The sequence below is a fragment of the Gorilla gorilla genome, chromosome 15 (genome assembly GCF_029281585.2).
Source record: "Gorilla gorilla gorilla isolate KB3781 chromosome 15, NHGRI_mGorGor1-v2.1_pri, whole genome shotgun sequence".
NCBI lineage: Eukaryota > Metazoa > Chordata > Mammalia > Primates > Hominidae > Gorilla > Gorilla gorilla.
In genome coordinates, this window is record NC_073239.2 from 109,256,224 (window position 1) to 109,278,209 (window position 21,986).

Here is a 21,986-nt window from a genome sequence, read left to right on the forward strand (position 1 = left end):
AAATAAAGTGAAAAGTACAATTTCAAATGAATTGCTTTTTAAACTGTCAAATAAAAGGAATCCATTTGTGCATGAGAAATTATTCCAAGGGTTCTAACTATTAACTGAAAGCAGGTGAAAAATGTCAAAGAAAACGTCCTACTAAAGAGCTGACTAAATGTCTAAAGACAGACACCTAATGACTCCTTTGACCTGTTTTGGATTCAAAAACATGTATTTTCACCAGCCCTAGGTGAGCTCCATGGACAAAAGTTTTAAGAAAATATTAAATGCTAGTAGCAAGATGCCATTTTGTTCATCGGCATTGCCTTAACCAATGTGACCCTGACACTGTTTTAGGGACAGGACAACAGCATATTATCACTTTAACTTTTTCCTTTGGCTTAAATTTGATGCCAAGGGCCCTTGGCTAGCTCTCTAGGTGTCATATTTAACAATGTTTTATAGTCTTCTATTTGCTACTGCTGAATGCATCCTTGTACAGTCTAGTCAATGTTTGCAGAAGAAAATTCTGCAAACGTATGAAAAGTGTCTTTTCTGTCACAGGCAGGCATGCTTGGTTGAGGTCACCAGTACGGAGAGTGAGCCTCAGTGTTAAGGCATCTCTGCAGACAAAAACAGAACCCTTTTTCCATTTCATTTCCTCTAGGGGTTTCCACTGCAATTAGTTTTGTGTTCATGCCTTCACTGTCTTTGTTGATATTGAAACAGAGCTGCTGAAAATAATCAGTGAGGCTTCTCCCTTCCTGGCCCTCTGGCACCTCTAACCTGTGTCACTATTCCAGGCTAACACAAGCAAAATGATCCCTGCTTACTCAGTCCAGAGGGAACCGTGTGGGTGGTGACTGGCTAGAGGCATTGGAGCAGGCTTGAAAAGGGAGCACTTCTCACACGTGAAGGTGCACACACATTTCCAAGGGATCTCGTTAAAAATGTACATTCTGACTCAGTAGGTCTGGGGTGGAATCTTAAGAGTCTGTGCGTCGCATAAGCTCTTAGGCAATTCTCATGCTGCTGAGGACCACACAGTAGTGTAGTGAGCTGTGAGGGAACAACGCACATTCTGCACAACAGTGACTTTTAGGACCCTCCTTAATGGGGCATTTATCTAAGGGCCTTGCTCCCTTTTGATTTAGAGTTCCTTGAAAGCAGAGACTGGATCTCATACATTTGTTATTGTTTTGTTCTCCGGTTGGCACAGGGCCTGCACACGGTGGGTATGTATTTATTTAATTAAAGAGTTGGCCTTGTTCCAAGAAGGATTTTAACCCCTAGCGGCACTGAACAGGTGGCGATGAATTGGCCGGGAAGGAAGTCGGTCCTAGGGGTAGTCACAGACCCCCTGGGCTGGGGTCCCCTCCACCTGCCTGCACCTGCATCACCCCCCAGCTGCTGTTCTGAAATTTTCCCTCCTGCCCCATTTTTAAAGCGGTTTACACCAGAGAGCCGACCAGAAAGGAGAGATACAAAACCAGACCAGAAGGCCCTGGGAAGCGGTAGGCTTAGGAACATGGAAAGCTCAACCGTCGGTTGTGGGGCCCGCAGATCTCTCTGGTTCCCCTCTCTGCCCCGTCTCCAGCTTTTTTGCAGGTCGGTGTCGCGGCCTCGCAGATCCCCAACAGCCCCGAGAGCCCTGAAGGAGCTGGTCCCAGCGGGTCCAAGCTCCTGTTGGCTTGGCGCAAGCCTGTTTGTTAGCTCTGCACGACCAATTAATTTTCTCCTGCATCTTCCGCCCGTGGCGGGTGGCGGGGTGGGGAGGGGGTGTGTGGCGGGGCCTCGGGTCGCCTCGGGGGTCGGAGAGCCCGGACAGGAGCGACTACTCTGCAGAAACCCTTGTTCTAAGAGTCCCCAGCGGTGCCATAACCTGTTTCTCTCTGCAGCAGCCTCAGAGGGTAAAGGAAGGGCTCGTTGCAGCTCCATATGGAAGAAAGGAGAGAAAAAGGGAGAAGGAAGGGGATTATATTTGTCAGTAGTTGGACCTCACGGAAGAGAAGAGTGCACGGGGGAGTGCGCCCTACGGGACGAGTACACGTGCTGGGAAGGGCGGGGGGTGAGAGGCGGGCAGGAGGGGAGGAGTAGGGAGGCGAGAGCAGCGGGCGGGAGGCGCCACGGCCTCTCAGACGCAGGCGCCCGCAGCCGAGAAGCCAGAGAGAAAGTTCCCGGGGAGAGCTCGCCCCTGGGAGGGCCGACGTCGAGCCTGCTCGCCGCGAGGGTCTCAGGTCCCGCGCGTCCAGCCAGCCTTCCCGCTGCGCGCACTCGGCCGCCCGGGCTCGGCTCGTCGGGAAGCAGGGGAGCATCGCCGGCTGGCAGCCGGGGCGGCCGCCGCCAAACTTGGAGAAGGAGGATGCTGCGAGTGGGCGCGGCGGCGCGGGGCGCGGGGGCGCACTGAGTGCTCCCCACGGCGCTGCTGCCGGGGCTGTGGCCGGGCGAGCCGGCCGAAGCGGAGCGGGCAGGTAGCGGCTCTAGCGCCGGGACTGCGCCAGCCCTGCGAGCCCGGGCCACCAGCGCCACCGTGCCGGCGTCGCCTCCTCGCCACGGAGCCATGGTGCGCGCAGCGCGCACGCGGCGCGCGGGACTCTGAGCTCCGGCCGCGTCGCGCGTCCCCACCTTCCCAAGGGGCTCCCCCGCCGACCTCGCCCTCGGGCCATGAGGCTTTGGCCCGGAGCTCCTCGCCTCTGAGTCGTGCACCGCCTGCTCCAGCCCCAGCGCCGCTCGGCCACTGATTGCACTCTGACCGCTGAAGCTCCCCATCCTCTCCCAGAGACGGCACCCAGGCGCTCCGGGATGGCGCTCCGCGGGACCCTCCGGCCGCTCAAAGTTCGCAGGAGGCGAGAGATGCTGCCGCAGCAAGTCAGCTTCGTATGCGCGGTGCTGGCCCTGGTGTGCTGTGCGTCCGGCCTCTTCGGCAGCTTGGGTGGGTGCTGGTACGGGTCCCCTCTTCCTGGGGAGTTGGGGGCTTTGGCTGGGGAGTCTCGGGGCGGATCCGAGATGTTTCCCCCTCCTTCCTCATCAGGTTGGTCCCAAGGGTTCATCCAGTCCCCTCCCGGCCGGGCAGGTAGAGCGCGCCCAGGAGGGCTGATGGACGCTCTGGGCTGTGGCGCCGGTTCCCCTGAGCTACGAGCGGCCCCTGGGGGGGCTCAGGACGCGGCTGCAGGTGTGTGTTACTAAGACGAAAGCAAGAACCGCTTCCGTCCCGGGAGTGCGCCCGGAATGGGCAGCGCAACTGCGGGGTGCAGGCAGGATTCTCTTGGTCTGGGGTGGGCGAAACTGAGTGGCCCGCTTTCCTATTCTGCAGAGCCGCAGGAACCGCCACTGCGTCTCGCCCCTGCCCTGGTTCAAAGGGGTCCCCTGGGTGCCCTGAGGTGTTAGTTCTTCCCAAACCCTAAAGGCGTTGGGGCAGTCTGCCGCGGGGAATTGCTGCTATGTTTCAGCATCGCGTCTCTCAACTCCCCTTAACTCCCACGGAGGGAGAAGGCGGGTGTGTGGAGCCTAGACCCATGCCCCCTCCTCCAAGAAGAGGGATTTGGGAGTAGCTTAGGCTATGCAAATTTCAGGTGGAGCGGGAAGAGAGAAGGAACTAGCCAAAGAAGTGTGTTTAGGGGTATGTGACCCCATGTGTAACCTTCAGGAGACATTCACTTCCCTAACTCAGGAGACATTCACTTCCCTAATCGTCTCATTTTGAGTTGGATGCTGTGAACCTTTTAATTTCGTTTTTTTTAATGTAAAAAGACAAAAGAAATGCTGGTGGTTTAAACACCAAGACATGGAGGTAAAGCGGTTGGTACCTTCTTGAGCAGTTAGAAAGGCCGTCAACATCCAGAGACCATTTAGAGAGGTGTACACTGATAGGTAAAAATCCAGTGGAACTTGATTAAAGTTTTCAAAATAACTGCCTTTCGCAACCTAAACTTTGTGATTTGAGGATGCAGGGTTAAAAAGTGTCTTTTTCCAGTGAGACCCAGGAAGGTTATTTTGAATATCTTAGTACCTGGTGCTTTGCAATTGGGCAAGTCAGTGTTTGGGTTTTTTTTTTCCCCTTCAATTACACACCAGAAATAACAACATACCTAGAGGCTCTTAGACGTCAGCATTATAGAAGAGGTATTATTACCCAGCTGAAGCAGTGCGCATCAGGAGAGGTAAATGAATACTCTGAAGGTCTTAAAGTGAGAATCATTTTTATTTGCTGGATCAGGAATTACCTTTAGGAGTTTAAGTGTGCTTGGTTGCGGGCCTCCGCAAATTCTCTCTTGCCCAGTATGGCCCCTGGACCAGCGGAATCAGCACCACCTGGGAGCTTGTTAGTGCAGAATCCCAGGTCCCACCCCAGACCTGCTGAATCAGAATCTGAATTCTAACAAGATCCCCAGGTGATCTGTGTGCACATTCAAGTGTGAGGAGCACTGGGCCAGACCGCATCAGCCTTGCCCACCTGCTTGCTGACTTGCTATTCACTCGTGAATTTCCTCCAGGGCAGGGGCCCTCTGAGAGTGTCTTTTACTGGAAGAACACTTAAAAGGTCACCTGTCTAAACCGTTTGTTGCACCTATGAGGTGCTGAGACCACCTCAGTCTTGGCCAAGGTCAGGTCACATGCTGACCCATCTGGGACTGGAAACAGTGAACTAGATCCAGGAAACAGGCCATTGTATGTAAGCAGGTGATATTATACTTCCAATCATCCTATCAGTCCCTAAAGATGGCTCTGAATAGGCAAACAGGGCTGTTGCTGACAGAGACACACAAATGTAAGGTCATTTTGGAAACGCAGCCATCACACTGACCTAATGGTATCTGTGACTTATTTTCCAATCCAGGGCACAAAACAGCTTCTGCTAGCAAACGTGTCCTGCCAGACACGTGGAGAAATAGAAAGTTGATGGCCCCAGTGAATGGGACACAGACAGCCAAGAACTGCACAGATCCCGGTAAGAAATCAATTCTTCTCCACCCAGTCTACTAAGACGTTTGACCTGACCTGGAGGTGGTGCTTATGTGGGCGGTTACAGCCAGAGCTGAGAAAGGCGGTTTATGGACCTGAGTGGGAAGGGGTGGCCATGAGGTGTTGAAAGGTAACATAAAGACATTCGTCAATGGTGCTGCTAAGCAACTCAAGTGCTTTCTTTATCCAGCAACTGAAAAGGTCACAGTCAAGAGTTTAAAAATGTTATTTTTTGTTCTCACAATGTTTCTGAAGGCCAAGTATTTTCCCTGCTCTCTTGATGTTGTTTGCGGCTCGGGGTGTCTTTGTTTTCTTCCCTTTTGCTCACTGTATCCATTACTGGAGCTCTCACGGTGGCAGATCCAGCTGCTGTGGCAGTGGTGCTTTGAGGTGGCCTACCAGGGTCTCAGCATGCCCGGGCAGCTGCAGGGGTGGGACGCTCTGGGGTGCTGCGGCTGTCTCTCTCAAATGGGAGTCGGCACGGTGTCATTCAGCCCTGGAGACTGATTCCGCTTGCCCCGTTTTGATGTTCTTCTTCAGATTTTTCTTGGGGGTTCGAGGCAGTAGAGACCCAGAGGTGACATCTTGTCTGTGCTCCTGCCACAGAGAGGCTTTGCTTAAATGAGTGAAGAAGATTATCAGGAGAGGACAGCATATTGGCAGAGAGCAGAACTCACAGCCACTGCCCAGATCGCAGGCTGGGCACTTCTATGCTTGAGCTCTGGCTGTAACCCTTAAGGTCTTTGTGAGGAGGATCTGGGGGGATGATACATTCACCAGCCCTTAGGGAACTGTGGGGTTTTAATATAGATGGCTTTGCCACTGAGTTCCTGGGCAGATCACATCATCTTTTTGGATCTCTGTTTTCTCACCTGTAAATGGGCAGAATAGTTGCCTGTTGTAGGGTTGTTGGGAGAAACTGGGAAGGCTGTGTCGGGGACTGGGTATAAAAGGAGACGGAGCTCCAGGACAAAGGAGCAGGGTTGGATGGCAGTCCCCACGTGTTCAATTGTCATACTCTGTGAGGCAAGTCTCTTCCCCATTTTACAGGTCAGGAAAGATCTGGGGAGAAGGCACAAGTTGCTCAAAGTCACAGAACTCGTAAGTGGTGACGCTGGTTTGAGAACCTAGGCCTGTGAAACTAAAACCTTTGGTTGGTTCCCTGTGCTTAGGAGGGGGCGACCTTCTGTCAAAGTTTTCATACTGTTTTTATGCTATCAGCTTCGCTGCCCTCAGATGCCTTCTGAGAAGTCCACCGGGAGGGACGTGGTGGTGGACAAGCTCAGGCTTGCAGAGAAGTGCTGGGATTCACTTGTCACCTGGGTGGTTCCTCCTGTCCTGGTGGCCCAGCAGGCAGGGTGCTCATCCTGTCATTCCCTCCCCCAGGGTGTCTCCTCTCATCAGCCAGGCTGGTGGACATGTGGGCCGAATGACATATGGCAAGGGTCATTGGCTCCACACTGAAAAACATGCGTGAGGCCAAGGATGGTTAATGCTGGGGGCCGTTCCCACCCATTCCAGGGACCAGAAATGCTGGAATTGGCACCATCCCCATGGGAACACTTTGCTACTCTGGATAAAGAATCAGGGTTCAGGAATGTTTGAGTGGTTTCAAGCTTGCTAGTGCCCTCATCTTGGGCTGGCCACGCCCTCTTCTGTGACTTCTGTCGTACATAGCCTGAGTATGTTGGCTTAGACGGGGATCCCTTTCTTATGATAGAGTTCTCCTTTGCCCCACTGTGGGCTCTGTGTCTGTCTTCAGCTGTCTGATTAAAAATCATTCAATTAACATATAAAGTGTCTGTTCTATTCGACAGGAAGGCCTCACCTTGTCCCTTTTGTGGAAAGGGAAGTGGAGGGAACTTGATAATATCTTTAAAAATAGTTAACTTTTGCATTATGCTTTGTATTGACTGTTTCCAGAATACAGCCTGGCCCATAGAAACGACTGCATAGATATGGGTCGAATGATGGAATGAAAGTGCATTTTGATGTATCTCACATTTTAATCGTTATCACGTTTTTGCCAAGACAAGATACACGAAGTTCAGAAGTTTAGTGGCTTCCTAAGATCTCTTGGGCAGCTGGAACATACTGGGGTCACCTGGATTCAGGTGCCAGGCCTCTCCCTTGTACTGCACAGCCCCCGGCTCTCAGGCCAGGCGGGGTATGTGGCCAGCCTTCCCTTCCAGCATCTTCCTCCTGGCCTATGAGAATCTCTGCCCCCTTTTCATTTCACAAGTCTGTGTAGCAAGCACCTCTATTTTGGACAGGTAGTGGGGAGTATAAGATGCAAGCCGCTGTCATTGAGTAGCTTATACTAGAGTAGAGAGGACAAGATCTCAACACAGGGAAAGCTAGGTGACATTGAGGGACTCCAGCGGCTCCCCAGTGAGCAGCCCTGCAGGAGGCACTGCAGGTGCACAGAGGAGGATGCGCTGGCCCAGTGTCCTTCTGTGTAGCCTGGGGGACTAGATGAGGCAGGGCCATTTAGAGTTGCCATGACAGAACTGGGTTTAGCAGAAATAGAAATTTAGTGGCTCAGTAACTGGCAGTGTGAGATCAAAGGTTATGAGGTGTCCATGGCTCTGTTTCTCCATCTCTGGGCTCACTTATCTTCTAGCACGGGAAGGTGGTTACCACCGGCCCAACCTTATGTCCTCCCAGACTCAAATATGCTGAGGCTGAGCAGCTTCTGCAGAAGCCAGGAAGTTCTGTTGGGTTGGGTTGGCTTGGGCCGCATGACCACCCTTGCAGATTGATCTGGCCAAGGGAGTGCTGGGCCCAGGACTGGCTTAGACCTCGGTCATAGGTTCCACCTCCGGAGGGAGGGTACTGAAGCTGCCACGCCTACCACCAGAACTCTACCTGGGAATCGGCGAGGTTGGGCACCTGGAGAGCAAACACTCAATTCTTACACCTCTTCACCCTGGGCTCCCATCCTGGGGCATTCTGTGATAAGGAAGGCTGGATTAGAGTTTCAAGTGAGAGTTTCAGGGCTGTGACAGACGCTGCCATCTGATGGCTGCCTCCCTTCTGCACAGTTGGTGGAGTTTCCTCATAAAGAATTGCAGGCTATCTTGTCTCCTCTTCAGGCTTCTGCTTTAAGCTTGTCGCCATGAATTGGAGGGCGCCTTGTCCAGCTCTGCTGGATGAGGCCTTTCAGGGACGTCAGAAGATGGAGCTTTAAGAGCTCCCTCCTGTGCTAAGGCACCACTTGGAGTGGGTGTCCCACAAACGTGAGCCCACATCTCCTTAAGAACCTCCGGTGTGTGTCTTTATTGCCTGTGCCTTCTCATGCTCATCTTTACCTGTGAGAGTTAGAAATTTATTTTCCAAAAACATGAATGGGACCCTGCTCTAGTCTTTCCTGAAGATTCTACATGGAAAACGGGCTCTGCCTGGGTTGTAACCCCAGATCTTGGTGTTAGCGTTTTGATCTCATTATCTGAGTTTCAGCCTAAGTACCAGCCACCACCCATCCCTTCCCTTCCCCCTTTATTACTCTGTGTTTTTTGTTTGTTTTTGTTTTGTTTTGTCACTCTGTCACCCAGGCCGGAATGCAGTGGTGTGATTATGTCTCATGGCAGCCTCTACCACCCTGGCTCAAGTGATTCTCCTGCCTCAGCCTCCCGAGTAGCTGGGACCACAGGCTATTTTTTTCTATTTGTTCTGTAGAGGCAGGGTTTTGCCATGTGGCCCAGGGTGGCCTCAAACTCCTAGACTCAAGCAATCCTTCTGCCTCGGCCTCCCAAAGTGCCAGGATTACAGGCGTGGGCCACCGTGCCCTCCTCCCTATGTTGTTTTTATGTTTTTATGACATATGTCACTAACATTACTCACTTCATTGTTGGGTGTCTACCCTTGAAGGCTACCTCTTTTGTGGTCAGAAGAGCTGTTCTTAATCCTGGCTGCATATTAAGATCACCTCAAGAGCTTTATAGGAATATTTTGAAATGCCCAGGCCCCACTCCCAGAGTGTCTGATTTCACTGGTTTGGGGTAGGGCCCAGGAGTCAATACTTCTTAAGAGCTCCCAGGCAATTTCAGGATGAAGTCAGAGGTGGTGCTCGCTGGGCTGGGGACCTAGTGCTCAGTATGGGAGCATCACCTGGGAGCATGTCAGGAATGCAGAGTCTCAGGCCCCCCGAATCAGAATTGGCATCCTGAAGAGATGCCTAGGTGGCTCTCTGGGCTAGAGCACTGCTGGGCACTTGGTAGGTGTTCAGTAAATATTTGAATGTTGAACAAAAGCAACGCAAACAAAAATTTGAATGTTAACACTTATTTAATAGAGCCATTTTCCTAAAAAACATTTTTTTAAATGTAGGAAAGCTTTAAAAAAAACCTGCTTTATTTTTGCTCAATGATGTCTATGGAAAATTTATAATTAATTTTTCCCTAGAGATCTGAAGGCAAAACATGGGCCTCTAGGCCTTAGATGTTTATTTTCATGGCCTGTACAGAGCAAGCACTGAAAATGGGAAGTAGGTCTCTCCATGGCACATGTATGATGTAGGAATGAGTGGCAGTGACTCTGAGTCCCTAGAGAACTATCTGAGCTCAGGCTGCTTTAGCAAAATATCATAGACAGGATAGCTCAAACAGCAGACATTTCTTTCTCATGGTCGTGGAGGCTGGCAAATCCAAGGTCAAGGTGACTGGTGAGGGCTCTCTACTTGGCTTGCAGATGGCCACCTTCTTGCTGTGTGCTCAGAGTGGCAGAGAGAGACAGCACACAGTCTCTCTTTCTCCTCTTATAAGGGGGCTCATTCCATCGTGGGGGCCATACCCTCATGCACTTGTCTAACCTTAATTACCTCCCAAAAGCCCTGCCTCCAAATACCATCACATTGTGAGTTCAGGCTTCAAACTGTGAATTTGCAGGGGACTCAAACATTCAGTCTGTATAAGGAACCAACGAGTTTCCACACATCTCCTGGAGTATTTGAAGACAGCTGAGAATGGAACCTGGTGCTTCTCAACCTTGGCCTGTAAATGAGAGACACCAGGGGGACTTGAAAAACACAGATTCCTGGGCCCAGCCCTGACCTGTGAAACCAGAAGCAGTAACAGTTGCATTCTGTGATGGACTTTTGGAGTATCTGGGAACCATACTGTTTCTGTCCAGATCTTCCAGGATGGGCTCCTGCTTGTCATCGCCACCTTCACAGGCTTTCCCTGGTAACCCAGTTCAAAGTAGCCCTCTGAGTCCCTGGCTATCATGGCATCTTGTTTTTAGCTCCTTGCAGGTGCTAATTCTTAATTTTATTTATTTATTTTTAAAAAATGAGACAGGGTCTCACTGTGTCACCCAGGCTGGAATGCAGTGGTATGATCTCAGGTTACTGCAGTCTCGACCTTCCAGGCTCAAGCCATCGCCCACCTCAGCCTCCTGAATAACTGGGACTATAGGCACATGCCACCACGCCTGGCAAATTTTTGTATTTTTAGTAGAGACAGGGTTTCACCATGTTACCCAGGCTGGTTTCAAACTCCTAAGCTCCAGCGATCTGTCTGCCTTGGCCTCCCAAAGTGCTGGGATTACAGGCATGAGCCACCACACCTGGCCTGCAGGCACTAATTATATCCATTACTGTATTATCTGCCTCCCCTAACTAGACTATAAAAGGTGAAAGCCTTGTTTGCATTTTAAAACCATAATACGTGCTTCACTTTTTCCATCTATAAAATGAAGGTGATAATTACAGTTAACTCTTGAACAAACCTGCATGGGTCACTTATATGTGAATTTTTTTCTGCCTTTGCCACTCCTGAAACAGAAAGACCAACCCCTTCTCTTTCTCCTCTCAATGTGAAGATCATGAGGATGAAGACCATTAGATGATCTGCTTCCACTTACTGAATAAATATATTTTCTCTTCCTTATGATTTTCTTAATAAAATTTTTCCTCTAGCTTACTCTATGTAAGAATACAGTGATACAGTGTATAATACATGTGACATATATAATATGTGTTAAACAGGCCAGGTGTGATGGCTCACGCTTGTAATCCTAGCACTTGGAGAGGCTGAGGCAGGCAGATCACTTGAGGTCAGGAGTTCGAGAACAGCCTGGCCAACATGCTGAAACCCCCTCTCTACTAAAAATACAAAAAAATTAGCCAGGCATCATGGGGCACACCTGTAATCCCAGCTACTCAGGAGGCTGAGGCAGGTGAATTGCTTGAACCCAGGAAGTGGAGGTTGCAGTGAGCCGAGATCGCACCACTGCACTCCAGCCTGGGTGACAGAGTGAGACTCCATCTCAAAAAAACAAAAAACAAAAAACCAATATGTGTTAATCGACAGTTTATGTAATCAGTAAGGCTTCTGGTCAACAGTAGGGTATTGGTAGTGAAGTTATTGGGGAGTCAAAAGTTATATGCAGGCCAGGCACAGTGATCCCAGCACTTTGGGAGGCTAAGGCAGGAGGATTGCTTCAGCCCAGAGCAACAGAGGGAGACCCTGTCTCTCAAATAATTAAAAAATTAGCTGGGCATTGTGGGGAGCACTTGAGATCCTGAGCAACAGAGTGAGATCCTGTCTAAAAGTTATACATATTAATAGATTTTCAGCTGAGTGGGGGATTGGCACCACTAATGCCTGATTTATTCAAGGGTCAAAGGTACCTCCACCTCAGAGGATTGTTGGAATGAAATGAATGTAAATACCCATCAGCACTTAAAACAGTGTTTGGCCTAGAATACATGCTCAGACACTAGCTTCTCTCTTTATTATCACTTTTTAATATGCTCACCCCAAAGATGATATAATGCCTGTGTGTGGTAAGTACAGAAAAACAATTTGTCAGTTGAATTTTCTGAGGGCAAGTTAACAAGTAAACGTCTTGCCACACATTTATTCTTTTCTCTTCTGGAAACAAATTTGTTTAATTTTATTCATCTTTGAAGAATTTAGGATGCTGGAGGATGGCGTACCTTGTAGAACGTGCTTCTAAATAGAAGAACTTTCTTGTGTCTTGACCGGCATTATTTTACGTTTGCCTGCATAACTGGGATAGGCATGATTTCCCCCTCTCTAACACTGCCTTTATCCCCAACTTCTGGGTTTAAAAAATTTTTTTTGGACAGAGTCTCACCCCCTCACCCAGGCTAGAGTGCGCTGGTGCGATCTCGGCTCACTGCAACCTCTGCCTCCCAGGTTCAAGCGATTTTCCTGCCTCAGCCTCCCAAGTAGCTGGGATTACAGGCGCCCACCACCATACCTGGCTAATTTTTGTATTTTTAGTAGAGACGGGGGTTTTGCCATATTGGCCAGCCTGATCTCGAACTCCTGGCCTCAAGCGATCCACCTGCCTCTGCCTCTGCCTCCCAAAGTGCTGGGATTACAGGCGTGAGCCACTGTGCCCGGCGCCACTTCTGAGATTGAATGTTTTTTTCATTCTCCACTATGTGACCCCTTTTGGTTTGGGTTTCCAATGTCCTATGCCCCATGTTAAAAAAGAAGGACGGAGCGGGGCTTGATTTCCCCTTGTTGTTGTGGGAGGGATTTAAATCCTCCTTTAGAATTTGCTTTATTGTGTGTGGTTTTCCTTCTTCCAAATACATCTTCTGAGATGCCTGAGCTGTGTGTCCACAGAAGAAAGGCTGGGAGAAGCGGCCTGATGCAGGCTGCTAAGGAGGGTCTGCAGAGAAAGGTGCTTCGTAGCATTTCAGGGGAGCAGAGGAGATGGATGCAAGCGCTAGATGGAGAATCTTCTGTGATCAGCTTGCTTCTGATCCACCCTTACTTTTTATTCTGTACCACGCCGGTGTAAGGGCGGTTTTGGGGGGGGGGGGTAGAGGGTGGTAGAGTCTGGTGGGGGTGGGACCCTGGGCACGGGAGCTGGCACTGTGGCTGGGCTAGGAGGAGATGAGATCACCAAGCAGGTGCCCTCAGGGGTGGGCCTCTGTAGACTCCCCTGTGCGGGGAGCAGAGGTGGAGAAAGCATGAGAAATCAAGAGAAGGACAAGGGGCCTAGAGCTGCAAAAAGGACATCAGGACAAGTGGGTGAGGAGTTGCAATGGCACTGGTGGCAAGAAGTGTCTGGATTCTGAACAAACGTCTGTTGGAATGACGCCTCAGTGGGCTTGGGAGACAAGTCACACATCCAAATTTTAAAGTCGTTGTGTAAAAGCAAATTTTGAGTTAGAAAAGCAAGAATTGGATTTACTACTATGGGCAGGGAAATCACAGTTCTATTCCTTTCCCAGACAGCAGGGGCAGGATGTCCAGCCTGGAGAGGGCCTTTCCTGAGAAGGGCAGCGTCTGGAGGGCCAGGCAGCTTCTTGGGGAAACTGTCACCAACCATAGTGGACAGCCATAGGCTGGCACAGCCACCAATGTGATTACAAACAAAGGCTGAGGAAGATGGCACCCGGCATCACTGTGCCCACTCATGCCTGTTTCAGGGGTGGAGTGGGATGTTTATAGTGGATCAGTGGATTGGGAGCTGAAGGTCTGCATTCTAGTATCAGTTGTGCCCGGATCCTGCCTGCTGGCATTTAGTGGCTATTCTCCCTCCCTCTCTCTCTTTCTTAACAAAAGGAAGTTGCACTGGATAAGTACAAAGATTTTCAGCAGCCAGAAAAGGCTCCTTCCTGTCTGTCTGTCTGTCTTGGAGATGGTAGTTGGACATGGTGAAGGCAGACGTGAGGGTTTGAGTCCCAGCTCACCCCTTACTGGCCATGTGACCATGGACAAGTTACATAATCTTGCTAAGCATCAGGATTTCTCTTTTGTAAAATGAGGATAGCAGCTCTTCTTACCTGTCTCACAGTGCTGCTGTGTGACACCACATGCTGTATGGAAGTATTTGAACCATACGGAGCCCGTGGTAGCTGCCATCATCATCATCATCATCATCATCCAGGCGAAGTCCAGGGTACCCTGTGTTGGGCGCTATTCTAAGCACTTTTCAGGGGTTACTTGCTTCTCGTAACAACTCTGAAGGCAGGTGCTGTCCTCAGTTTGCCGATGAATGAAAGAAACCCAAACTAGTCCAAGTCACGCAGCCAACAAAAAGCAGAGTCAGTGGTTTATGTGTTTTTAATTAATCGCTTTATTTTTAGAGCAGTTGTGGGTTTACAGAAAAACTGAGCAGAAAATAAAGAGTTCCTCTGTTACCCCTCCATCCTCACAGTTTCCCCTATTATTGATACTTTGTATTAGTGGGTGTATTTGTTACAATGATGAGTCAATATTGATACATTGTTATTAACTAATGTCCACCTTTTACATTAGGGCTTCCTCTTTGTGTGACACATGCCATGTTTTTTTGTTTTTGTTTTTGTTTTTTTTTTTTTTGAGACAAAGTTTCACCCTTGTTGTCCAGGTTGGAGTGCAATGGCGGGATCTCAGCTCACTGCAACCTCTGCCTCCTGGGTTCAAGCAATTCTCCTCCCTCAGCCTCCCAAGTAGCTGGGATTACAGGCATGTGCCACCACGCCCAGCTAATTTTTGTATTTTTTTTTTTTAAGTAGAGATGGGGTTTCACCATGTTAGTCAGGCTGGTCTCGAACTCCTGACCTCAGGTGATCCACCTGCCTTGGCCTCCCAAAGTGCTGGGATTACAGGCGTGAGCCACTGTGCCCAGCCCTCATGCCATGGGTTTTGATAGATGTGTGATGTCCCCTATCTACCATTATGGTATCGTACAGAATAGTTTCACCACCCCCAAAATCTTCTGTGGAGCAAGACTTTTAATTCAGGTGGTCTGAATTGTGATTCCTATATTCCTTACTCATAACTATTAATAAGTGGGGTAGAAAAAGACAAACTAGAGATGGGAACTTCTGTAGCAGATTCCAGCCTGTCACTGTCTGAGTGCCCATCTGAGAAACAGAGAATGCCCTGTCCACGGGAGCAGCAAACACCTATGTGGGCCGTGCTTCTTGGTAGGTTTCTAATACCAATTTGTTTGCAATCAGAAGTTTTTTTGGCCTCATCCAAATGATCGGGGCTATCTGCTTGCCATCTCTTCTCTTTGCCGGGCCATCTGCTACCCCCAACTTGTAGATTCTCCGCTGTTGATGCAGCGTGGCCTACCACAATCCAGAGAGCGCCCACTCGGCTTCCTCTTGAACCCTGAGGAACATTCCTTCCTGAGTTAAAAATGGAAATTATAAAGCATTGCCATTTGTTGCCTTGGGTGAAAGAGATCCAGCCGTTGGACGTAACAGAAAAGTTGAATACTTGAAAATGGATTTTTTAAATTTAACATTGTCCATTATTGAAGAGGCCTTTAGAACATGGCATTTTACTAAAAAGGAATAAAAATAAATGTGCCGGAATAATTTACTGCTCCTTCTGAAAAAGCAGTGGATGTCCTCCTTGGGAAAGGAACAGAGGTCACTGTGTGGCTGAGAAACAAAAGCATTCCCTGCCCAGGGGGTCTTCCCGTTGGAGGTGGGAACGCATGGCCGCCTGGTTTCTGGACCTACAGCTTCCTTTGCTAATTCGGCGCAGTGCGTGGCTCCTGAGTCTCCTAGTAATTGTGCAAGAAATTAAATTCAATGCCTACTTCTTAAATGTCCACACACTCTGTACTGTACTAGGCTCTGAAGCTGGAAGGGACCCAGTCCCTGCTGTCAGTGAGCATGGGGAAGACAGGCCAGGGCTCAAAAACCAGACCGAGCCACCTGCTGCAAATACCACGGTGGGGGATCTTCCTAGGGAGGGTGCCACAGAGGAAAGAGTGTGGTGGTTCAGGGCAAGAGTGCCCTCCCTGGAGCAGACCATGTCTGAGCCTGGCCTCAAAGGGTAGGTGGAGGCTGTGGAAGGGCATTTACGCAGACAGCAGTGTGCACCTGAAACTGCCCCCTGAGAAATCGCAGCATCACCTCCCGTACCTGGAGGAACGCTTGCTAGCAACCACTGTGTCTTGCTCATTGGCTCTCCGAGGGGAAAGAGAAAACAAACACCTCCTAAGATTACCAGGCACAATAGTAAGTAATTAGGCTTTGGGGATTTATCTAGGAGCCAGTGCTCAACTAGGGCTAGGGCTGGATCAGATTACTTGGATTTTTTTTTTTTTAAAACATGGGGAGGGGGTGGCAGTGATGCCTGGGAGATGCCAGCTACCTGTGCTGGCCCAGGGGGAAGTTGGCAAACTGGTTCTCAGTAATCCACAGTTGGGGCGGTCTCCCCAGTTAGCAGGCTGTGCTTGGCTCAGTATTAGCTCATGGCAGATTGCGATGATAAGAATGTAGGTATTTGCCATTCTTTCCCTTCTTGCCTTTGAGCTCCTTGAGGGCAGGGACTATGTCCTCTTTGTCCTTGGCTCTAGAGGTGAGACCAGAGTCAGGCACAGACTCAGCTTACAGCGAATGGTGACTGGATGGACAGAGTCCCTCATCGTACCCATTGAGAAGCTGTGCTTCCACACAAGTGACACCTCTCTCCCTGGCTGGCCCCTCTAGCCTGTCGGTGCCTTGGGGAAGATCAGGACACCCAGAAGGAGTTAAGTGTTAGAGCTCAAAGAACATGGATCCTGGAGCCAAACCATCTGGTTTCCAATCCTGCTCCTGCCCTTGCTGTATTTCTGTGACCTTGAACTAGTGATCTTGCCTTTTAACCCAAGGAAAGGGGCAGGGTGTGTTTCATTCACTGATGTATCTGCCTGCCACTCAATAAGAGTGTGTGTGCATGTGAGTGCTTGTACGCACATATGTGCTCCTGGAAGTCAGATAGCACCATTATCTCAGGGTTCTGAGCGCTGACTTGTGTTAATCTCCGTAAGGTGCTTACAGGAGTGCCTGGCATGAGAGTGAGCACTATGCAAGTTTTTTTTGCAGCTGCAATTACCTCTTAAAGAGAACTTAAATTGAAGTATAACTTCACAGTACAAATTTTCGGAGCTGCCCTCTGATAAAGGCTGGAGGCTGAATTTTATAAGTGCAGCACTTGCTTCATTTTGAGTTAAAGTTCAAAATGAATATCAGAGCTTCTATTTGCTTGTTATTAATTCTTTGAGGACAAGAAGCTGTTGACCCTTCACATGGCTGACACCAAGAGATGACCCAGATCACATGGGGCACAGAGGTACTCACTGTGATTGTTCCGGATAAAGTCCTTTCTGTTAGTGATGTAGGACCTGATGAATGAGAGCTGGAATTTGGAGAGCTTGCCTTCTGGCCCTGACACAACCTGATTTTGTCCAAGTTATTCTGCCTATCTGAGCCTTAATTCCTGTCTGTGAAATGGGTGTAATGATGATGTGGTTTGCCCTACAGGCTTTTAAGGATTAAGTGCAAAGTGCTGTGCAAATATGATTACTATTGTTTGCCTGACTGTAATAGATGCTTAACCCTTTGAAGACATCTCACCTTTGTGAAATAGAAGACATCAGTTATTGGGGGCTTTTCAGAACTGATCTATAAAATCATGAACAGGATTTGGTGAAAGCATGGTGCTTGGCTAATGTGGTTGATGCAGTGCCTGCCTAGAATAGAAAGAGAAAGACCATTCACACCACCCCGCCAACATACCAACTTGTATGACCCCGCCGTTGGTTTATCTCATTTCACACTACAAATGTCTGACTTTGGATTCCATTGTACATGCCAAGTTCAGGGATGGCTGGGCAGATCGCACGGCAGCTTGTTCAGCTCTGTACCTAAGATATCTGTTTACTAAAATAAATGCATTTATGAAAAAAATCACCCTACTTAGGAGGCCTATTGGGGGCAGTCTGCCTGACCTCAGGTGGAAAGCCATCCTTGGGTTTAGCTCATGGCAGATTGCAGTGGTAAGAATGTAGGTATTTGCCATTCTTTCCCTTCTTGCTTTTGAGCTCCTTAAGGGCAGGGACTGTGTCCTCTTTGTCCTTGGCTTGGAAGTGAGACAGGAGTCGGACATAGACTCTGCTTATAGCAAATAATGACTGGATGGACGGAGTCCCTCATTGTACCCCTCAGGGAGCTGTGCCCCCACAAAAGTGGCTACTCTCTCCCTGGCTGGCCCCTCTAGCCTGTCGGTGCCTTGGGGAAGATCAGGACACCCAGAAGGAGTTAAGTGTTAGATCTCAAAGATCGAGGTGCTAGATGCATGTTGATAGAGCAACGCTATCTGCTGGTCCCATCCTAGATGTGGACCCGGCCTCCAGGGAGCTTCCATCTGAGTTGACAGGATAGGAATCCACAACACTAACCTGTAATACGAGGGGGAGTACACAGGGCTGTGATCCTGATGGTAAGTAGAGGAGGGATGAGTTAAGTCCCCGATGTCAAAATCAAAGAGGGCGTCCCAGCAAAGATGGCATTGAAGATGGGAAAGTGTGGCTGCTGTAAGCTAACAATGGAGTAGACACTTGGGTAGCAGTGTCCTAAGTGCTTTGCACACATCACTTCCTTGATCCTTGTGACAGTCCTGAGGGTAGATGGTGGTGTCTGTTATTATCATCCCCATTATACGAAAGATGTGAGTAAGGCACAGAGAGGTTCAATAACTTGCTCAAGGTCTCCCAGCTCGGAATTGGCAGTGTGGGGATCTGAACTTGGGCAGCCTGGCTCCGGAGGCTGTGCTCTTTGCCGGGGTAGGCGGAGGGTCCCCCTGGCTGAGGGAACGGTGGGCGCGGGTGGGTATGGGTGGCGAGTCATCCTGTAATGTACGTTGGAACCAAACAGTCTTAAACACCCAAAGACCTTCGTGCTCTTTTGCAGGCTTTGGGAGCCAGGGACGGTTTCTGAGCAATTCTGGGTTTTAGGAAGTTAGATCTGCTGGCAACGTGGAGAATAACTGAAATTGAAATAATATGTGAAAGTCCTTAGCATTATGCTTAATTAGCTTTTTAGGGCAAAAGAAAATGAAGATAGGGAGAATAATGAGAAGTTATTGCAAAGAGACTTAGGCAAAAGTGATTTTTTTACTTGGGGTGTCAAGGAATAGGTTGAGAGAGGCAGGATCTGTAGGTCTTAGCAGATGCTAGAGGTGCAAGATGGCAGGTGGGGGTCATCAACCCTGTTTGCAGATGCAGATAAATGGCATCCCCATTTTCCAAGATGGGAGCATGAAAAGCACTTTTCCTTCCTTTCATTTAGACCCCTCTACAGGATACTAGTTCAAGAAGAGCCATGTAGTGTAAATACAGTGGCTGGCTTATATTGTATATTCTGTGTTCCAAAGTATGCACCCAGCAGGCACTTACTGGGTACCCGTGGGTGGGGTACTAATGAGGCTGGGACAAAGGAGAGAAATCCCAGTCCTCAGTGAGCCCACAGGTTAGAGAATGAGGTAAACTCGTAATCACTGCATGTGACCTGGGGTGACACACTCGCATGCCCGGCATGGCTGGAAGCCTTCACAGAGCGTGCAGCATTTGAGCTGTGCTTTGACGCAAGAGGGTATTTGCTGGACAGATGGGGAGGGTGGGACGTTGCTGGCAGTGGACTTGGTGATTGCAGAAGTAGGGTGGTGAGAGAGAACTTGACCAAATCAGGGGCAAGGGAGATGTGTTCAGCTGGCCTTGCAGGGTTCAGGTCCTTGGGTGTGGTGGCTTCCGAGGCTGCATCATGCCAAAGCCTGCAGGGGGCTGGGCTTTCCTGTGTCTCACGTGAGGGTTTAAGAGTGGGAAAGATTCCTTTCCCCACCCTAGGAACTGCTTACCTTTTCACCTCTGGGCACCTGGAGCCAAGGGATGGCAAGAGTGTGATATTCACCATCAGAAGCACAACCGAGAGGGGGCACGGATCCCCCTAATTCTGTGCTCCCTCCACACACGGCCTCACATGTCAGGACACCCAGTTTATTACATTTTTTAGATCAGTAGGGCTTAATCCCAGCAGGATTTTACCGAGGCCCCAAAGCAGATGCATTTGTTCTAAGCAACATTGGAGGCATGTAAACAAAATAATAGGGGAGAGCTGATGAAATGTAGGGCACTGCATGTAACATGCAAAAGGGAAGAGTCGGGGCCTTTCTCAGGCGGACAACCAGTTCTTAGAGTCATCCTGGTTTCCTTTTCTGTCTCTCTGCGCCTCCTCAGATGAGTATGCAGGGAGGCTGGCTAGTGCTCATCCCGAAAGAGGATGCATCACACCACACAAGCAGCAGGCAAAGTGGCAGCGGCCCTGCCTTCTTTGGTAGCCTGGTGGCCTTTGTGTCTTGCTTCATGTGTAGATGAACACCTGGGAGGGAGGGGCCACTGGCGCCTTCTGTGAAATGCCCTCTGGTTGCTGAATAAGCTGTCCTCATGAAGCTTGCTGACCTTGCCTGACCCTGGGGACGTGAACAACACTCTGAGAGGATGCTCAGGGAAGGCAGGACATGCTTATTGGCCAGCGGTGATTGAGAACAGGACATGAGGGTCACTGCCCCGAAAGGCCTTCAGCCTGGAGAAGCCCGGTGCCCAGAAAGAGGTGGAAACTCCCCAGAGACCTGCAGGAGTGTCGATAAAGGCGATTAATGGAGTAGATAGAATGACTTATAAACAAAGATCGGAGCAGCTAAGTGGTTCTGGCTTATTAGCTAAGCATCGGCAAAGAGAGCTGTGTGAACAAGAGCACTTGAGATGGTGTTGCAGCCACTCACCTGGCTGCAGGGGCTCCACCTGGGGCATTGTCAGACCTGGGAGAAGAACCATCGATGGGCAGCTTGCCTCCCCTAAAGTGCTTCTTAAAGGAAACCTTTGCCTCAAACAGTCTCCCCAGGAAAATGGGGGGGAAATTCCATCCCCTGGGATGTTTCAGTTAGATGGGGCCACGTGCTGGAGGGTTTATTAGAGATGATTCCGTGCTGGCAGCAGAACAGAATAGCTGTGTGGTTGCATCTTTTCATTCTCTAATTTCTGAGTGATTCTTCTCCGGGCCTCGGAGGTGGCAAGCCCTTGAAAGAATTGCTTTGAAATCCCTTTGATCATTTAAACCTTGCTTGCTTTTTCCTCAGCCAGCTAAGATTCCGATATAGCCGTGTGTGAAAAGTGACTCAGTGACTTGTGGGCTTTGGGTGACCCATATGTGTAGGAGGAAGAAAGGAAAGGTGGGGAAGTTGGTACCTAATTTGCAGACCACACACACTGGGAGGACGTTGCTGCCTCTTCCACAGTCCCCGATGAGCTTGGGCTCATCACCAATACTGAGAATCACACAATGAAGTCAGAGGGGTCTCAGAAGGGATCCAAGAGATCACGGAGGAGATCCTGAAGGAAACCAGTGTGTATTGTAGCTCAGAGCCGTGCCTCCCCATCTTTTATGTGCACATGGTCACCTGGGGACCTAGTTAAAATGCAGATACAGGAGGTCTGGGGTGGGGCTGGCGGGGGGGTCTCCATTTCTGACATGCTCCCAGATTCTTCTTTTTTTTCCCCATTTATTTATTTATTTATTTATTTATTTATTTATTTATTTATTTATTTTGAGATGGACTTTTGCTCTTGTCGCCCAGGCTGGAGTGCAATGGCGTGATCCCAGCTCACTGCAACCTCGGCCTCCCGGGTTCAAGTGATTCTCCTGCCTCAGCCTCCCGAGTAGCTGGGATTACAGGCATGCACCACCACGCCCGGCTAATTTTGTATTTTTAGTAGAGATGGAGTTTTGCCACGTTGGCCAGGCTGGTCTCGAACTCCCGACCTCAGGTGATCCACCCGCCTCGGCCTCCCAAGTGCTGAGATTACAGGCGTGCGCCACCGCATGCCCGGCCTGGAGGCAATGATTAAACAACAGCAAGGATAACAATTTTGATTCTTGATCACATCCCCCGTTTGAAGAGTTTCCATGGCTTTTTAGTGCCCTTGGACTCCACCTGCTATGCAGGCAGAGGATAAAGGCTGCTTCTTCCACTTTTTGGATCAGGCTCCTCCGTGCCCATCTTCTTGGAAGCATTCCCTTGAACTGGGTGTAAAAATCTGTCATAAAGAGTGGGCCATGAACAAGGGTGTTTTCCAGTCTGGATCTGGGTGAGTCAGTTCAGGGTCCCACAAGGGCGAATGGGCCTCTGGCCTGTGTAGAGCTGTAGGCATTGGAGATGGATCTCTGCAAGCTGTTGCCGCATCACACACGTCCCTGCGCAGCTTGCACCTTTGGCTGTGCAGCCGCCTGTCCGAGA

At 49.7% G+C, this 21,986-nt stretch overlaps 1 protein-coding gene across 2 annotated transcripts in view; it reads left to right on the forward strand.

Annotated features, from left to right (window-relative positions):
- Positions 1-1,769: 1,769 nt before the first annotated feature.
- SLC24A4 (solute carrier family 24 member 4) overlaps positions 1,770-21,986 on the forward strand; it is a 177,941-nt gene continuing 157,724 nt past the window's right edge. Inside the window, exons 1-3 of one of the 2 annotated variants that reach the window (XM_004055590.5) lie at positions 1,770-1,892; positions 2,762-2,914; positions 4,820-4,930. In XM_004055590.5, the coding sequence (XP_004055638.3) occupies positions 2,785-2,914; positions 4,820-4,930 (241 nt within the window). In that variant the 5' untranslated portion in view covers positions 1,770-1,892; positions 2,762-2,784. Of the gene's footprint in view, positions 1,893-2,110; positions 2,915-4,819; positions 4,931-21,986 lie in introns of those variants that run through there. The other variant, XM_004055591.5, reaches the window with a different exon arrangement.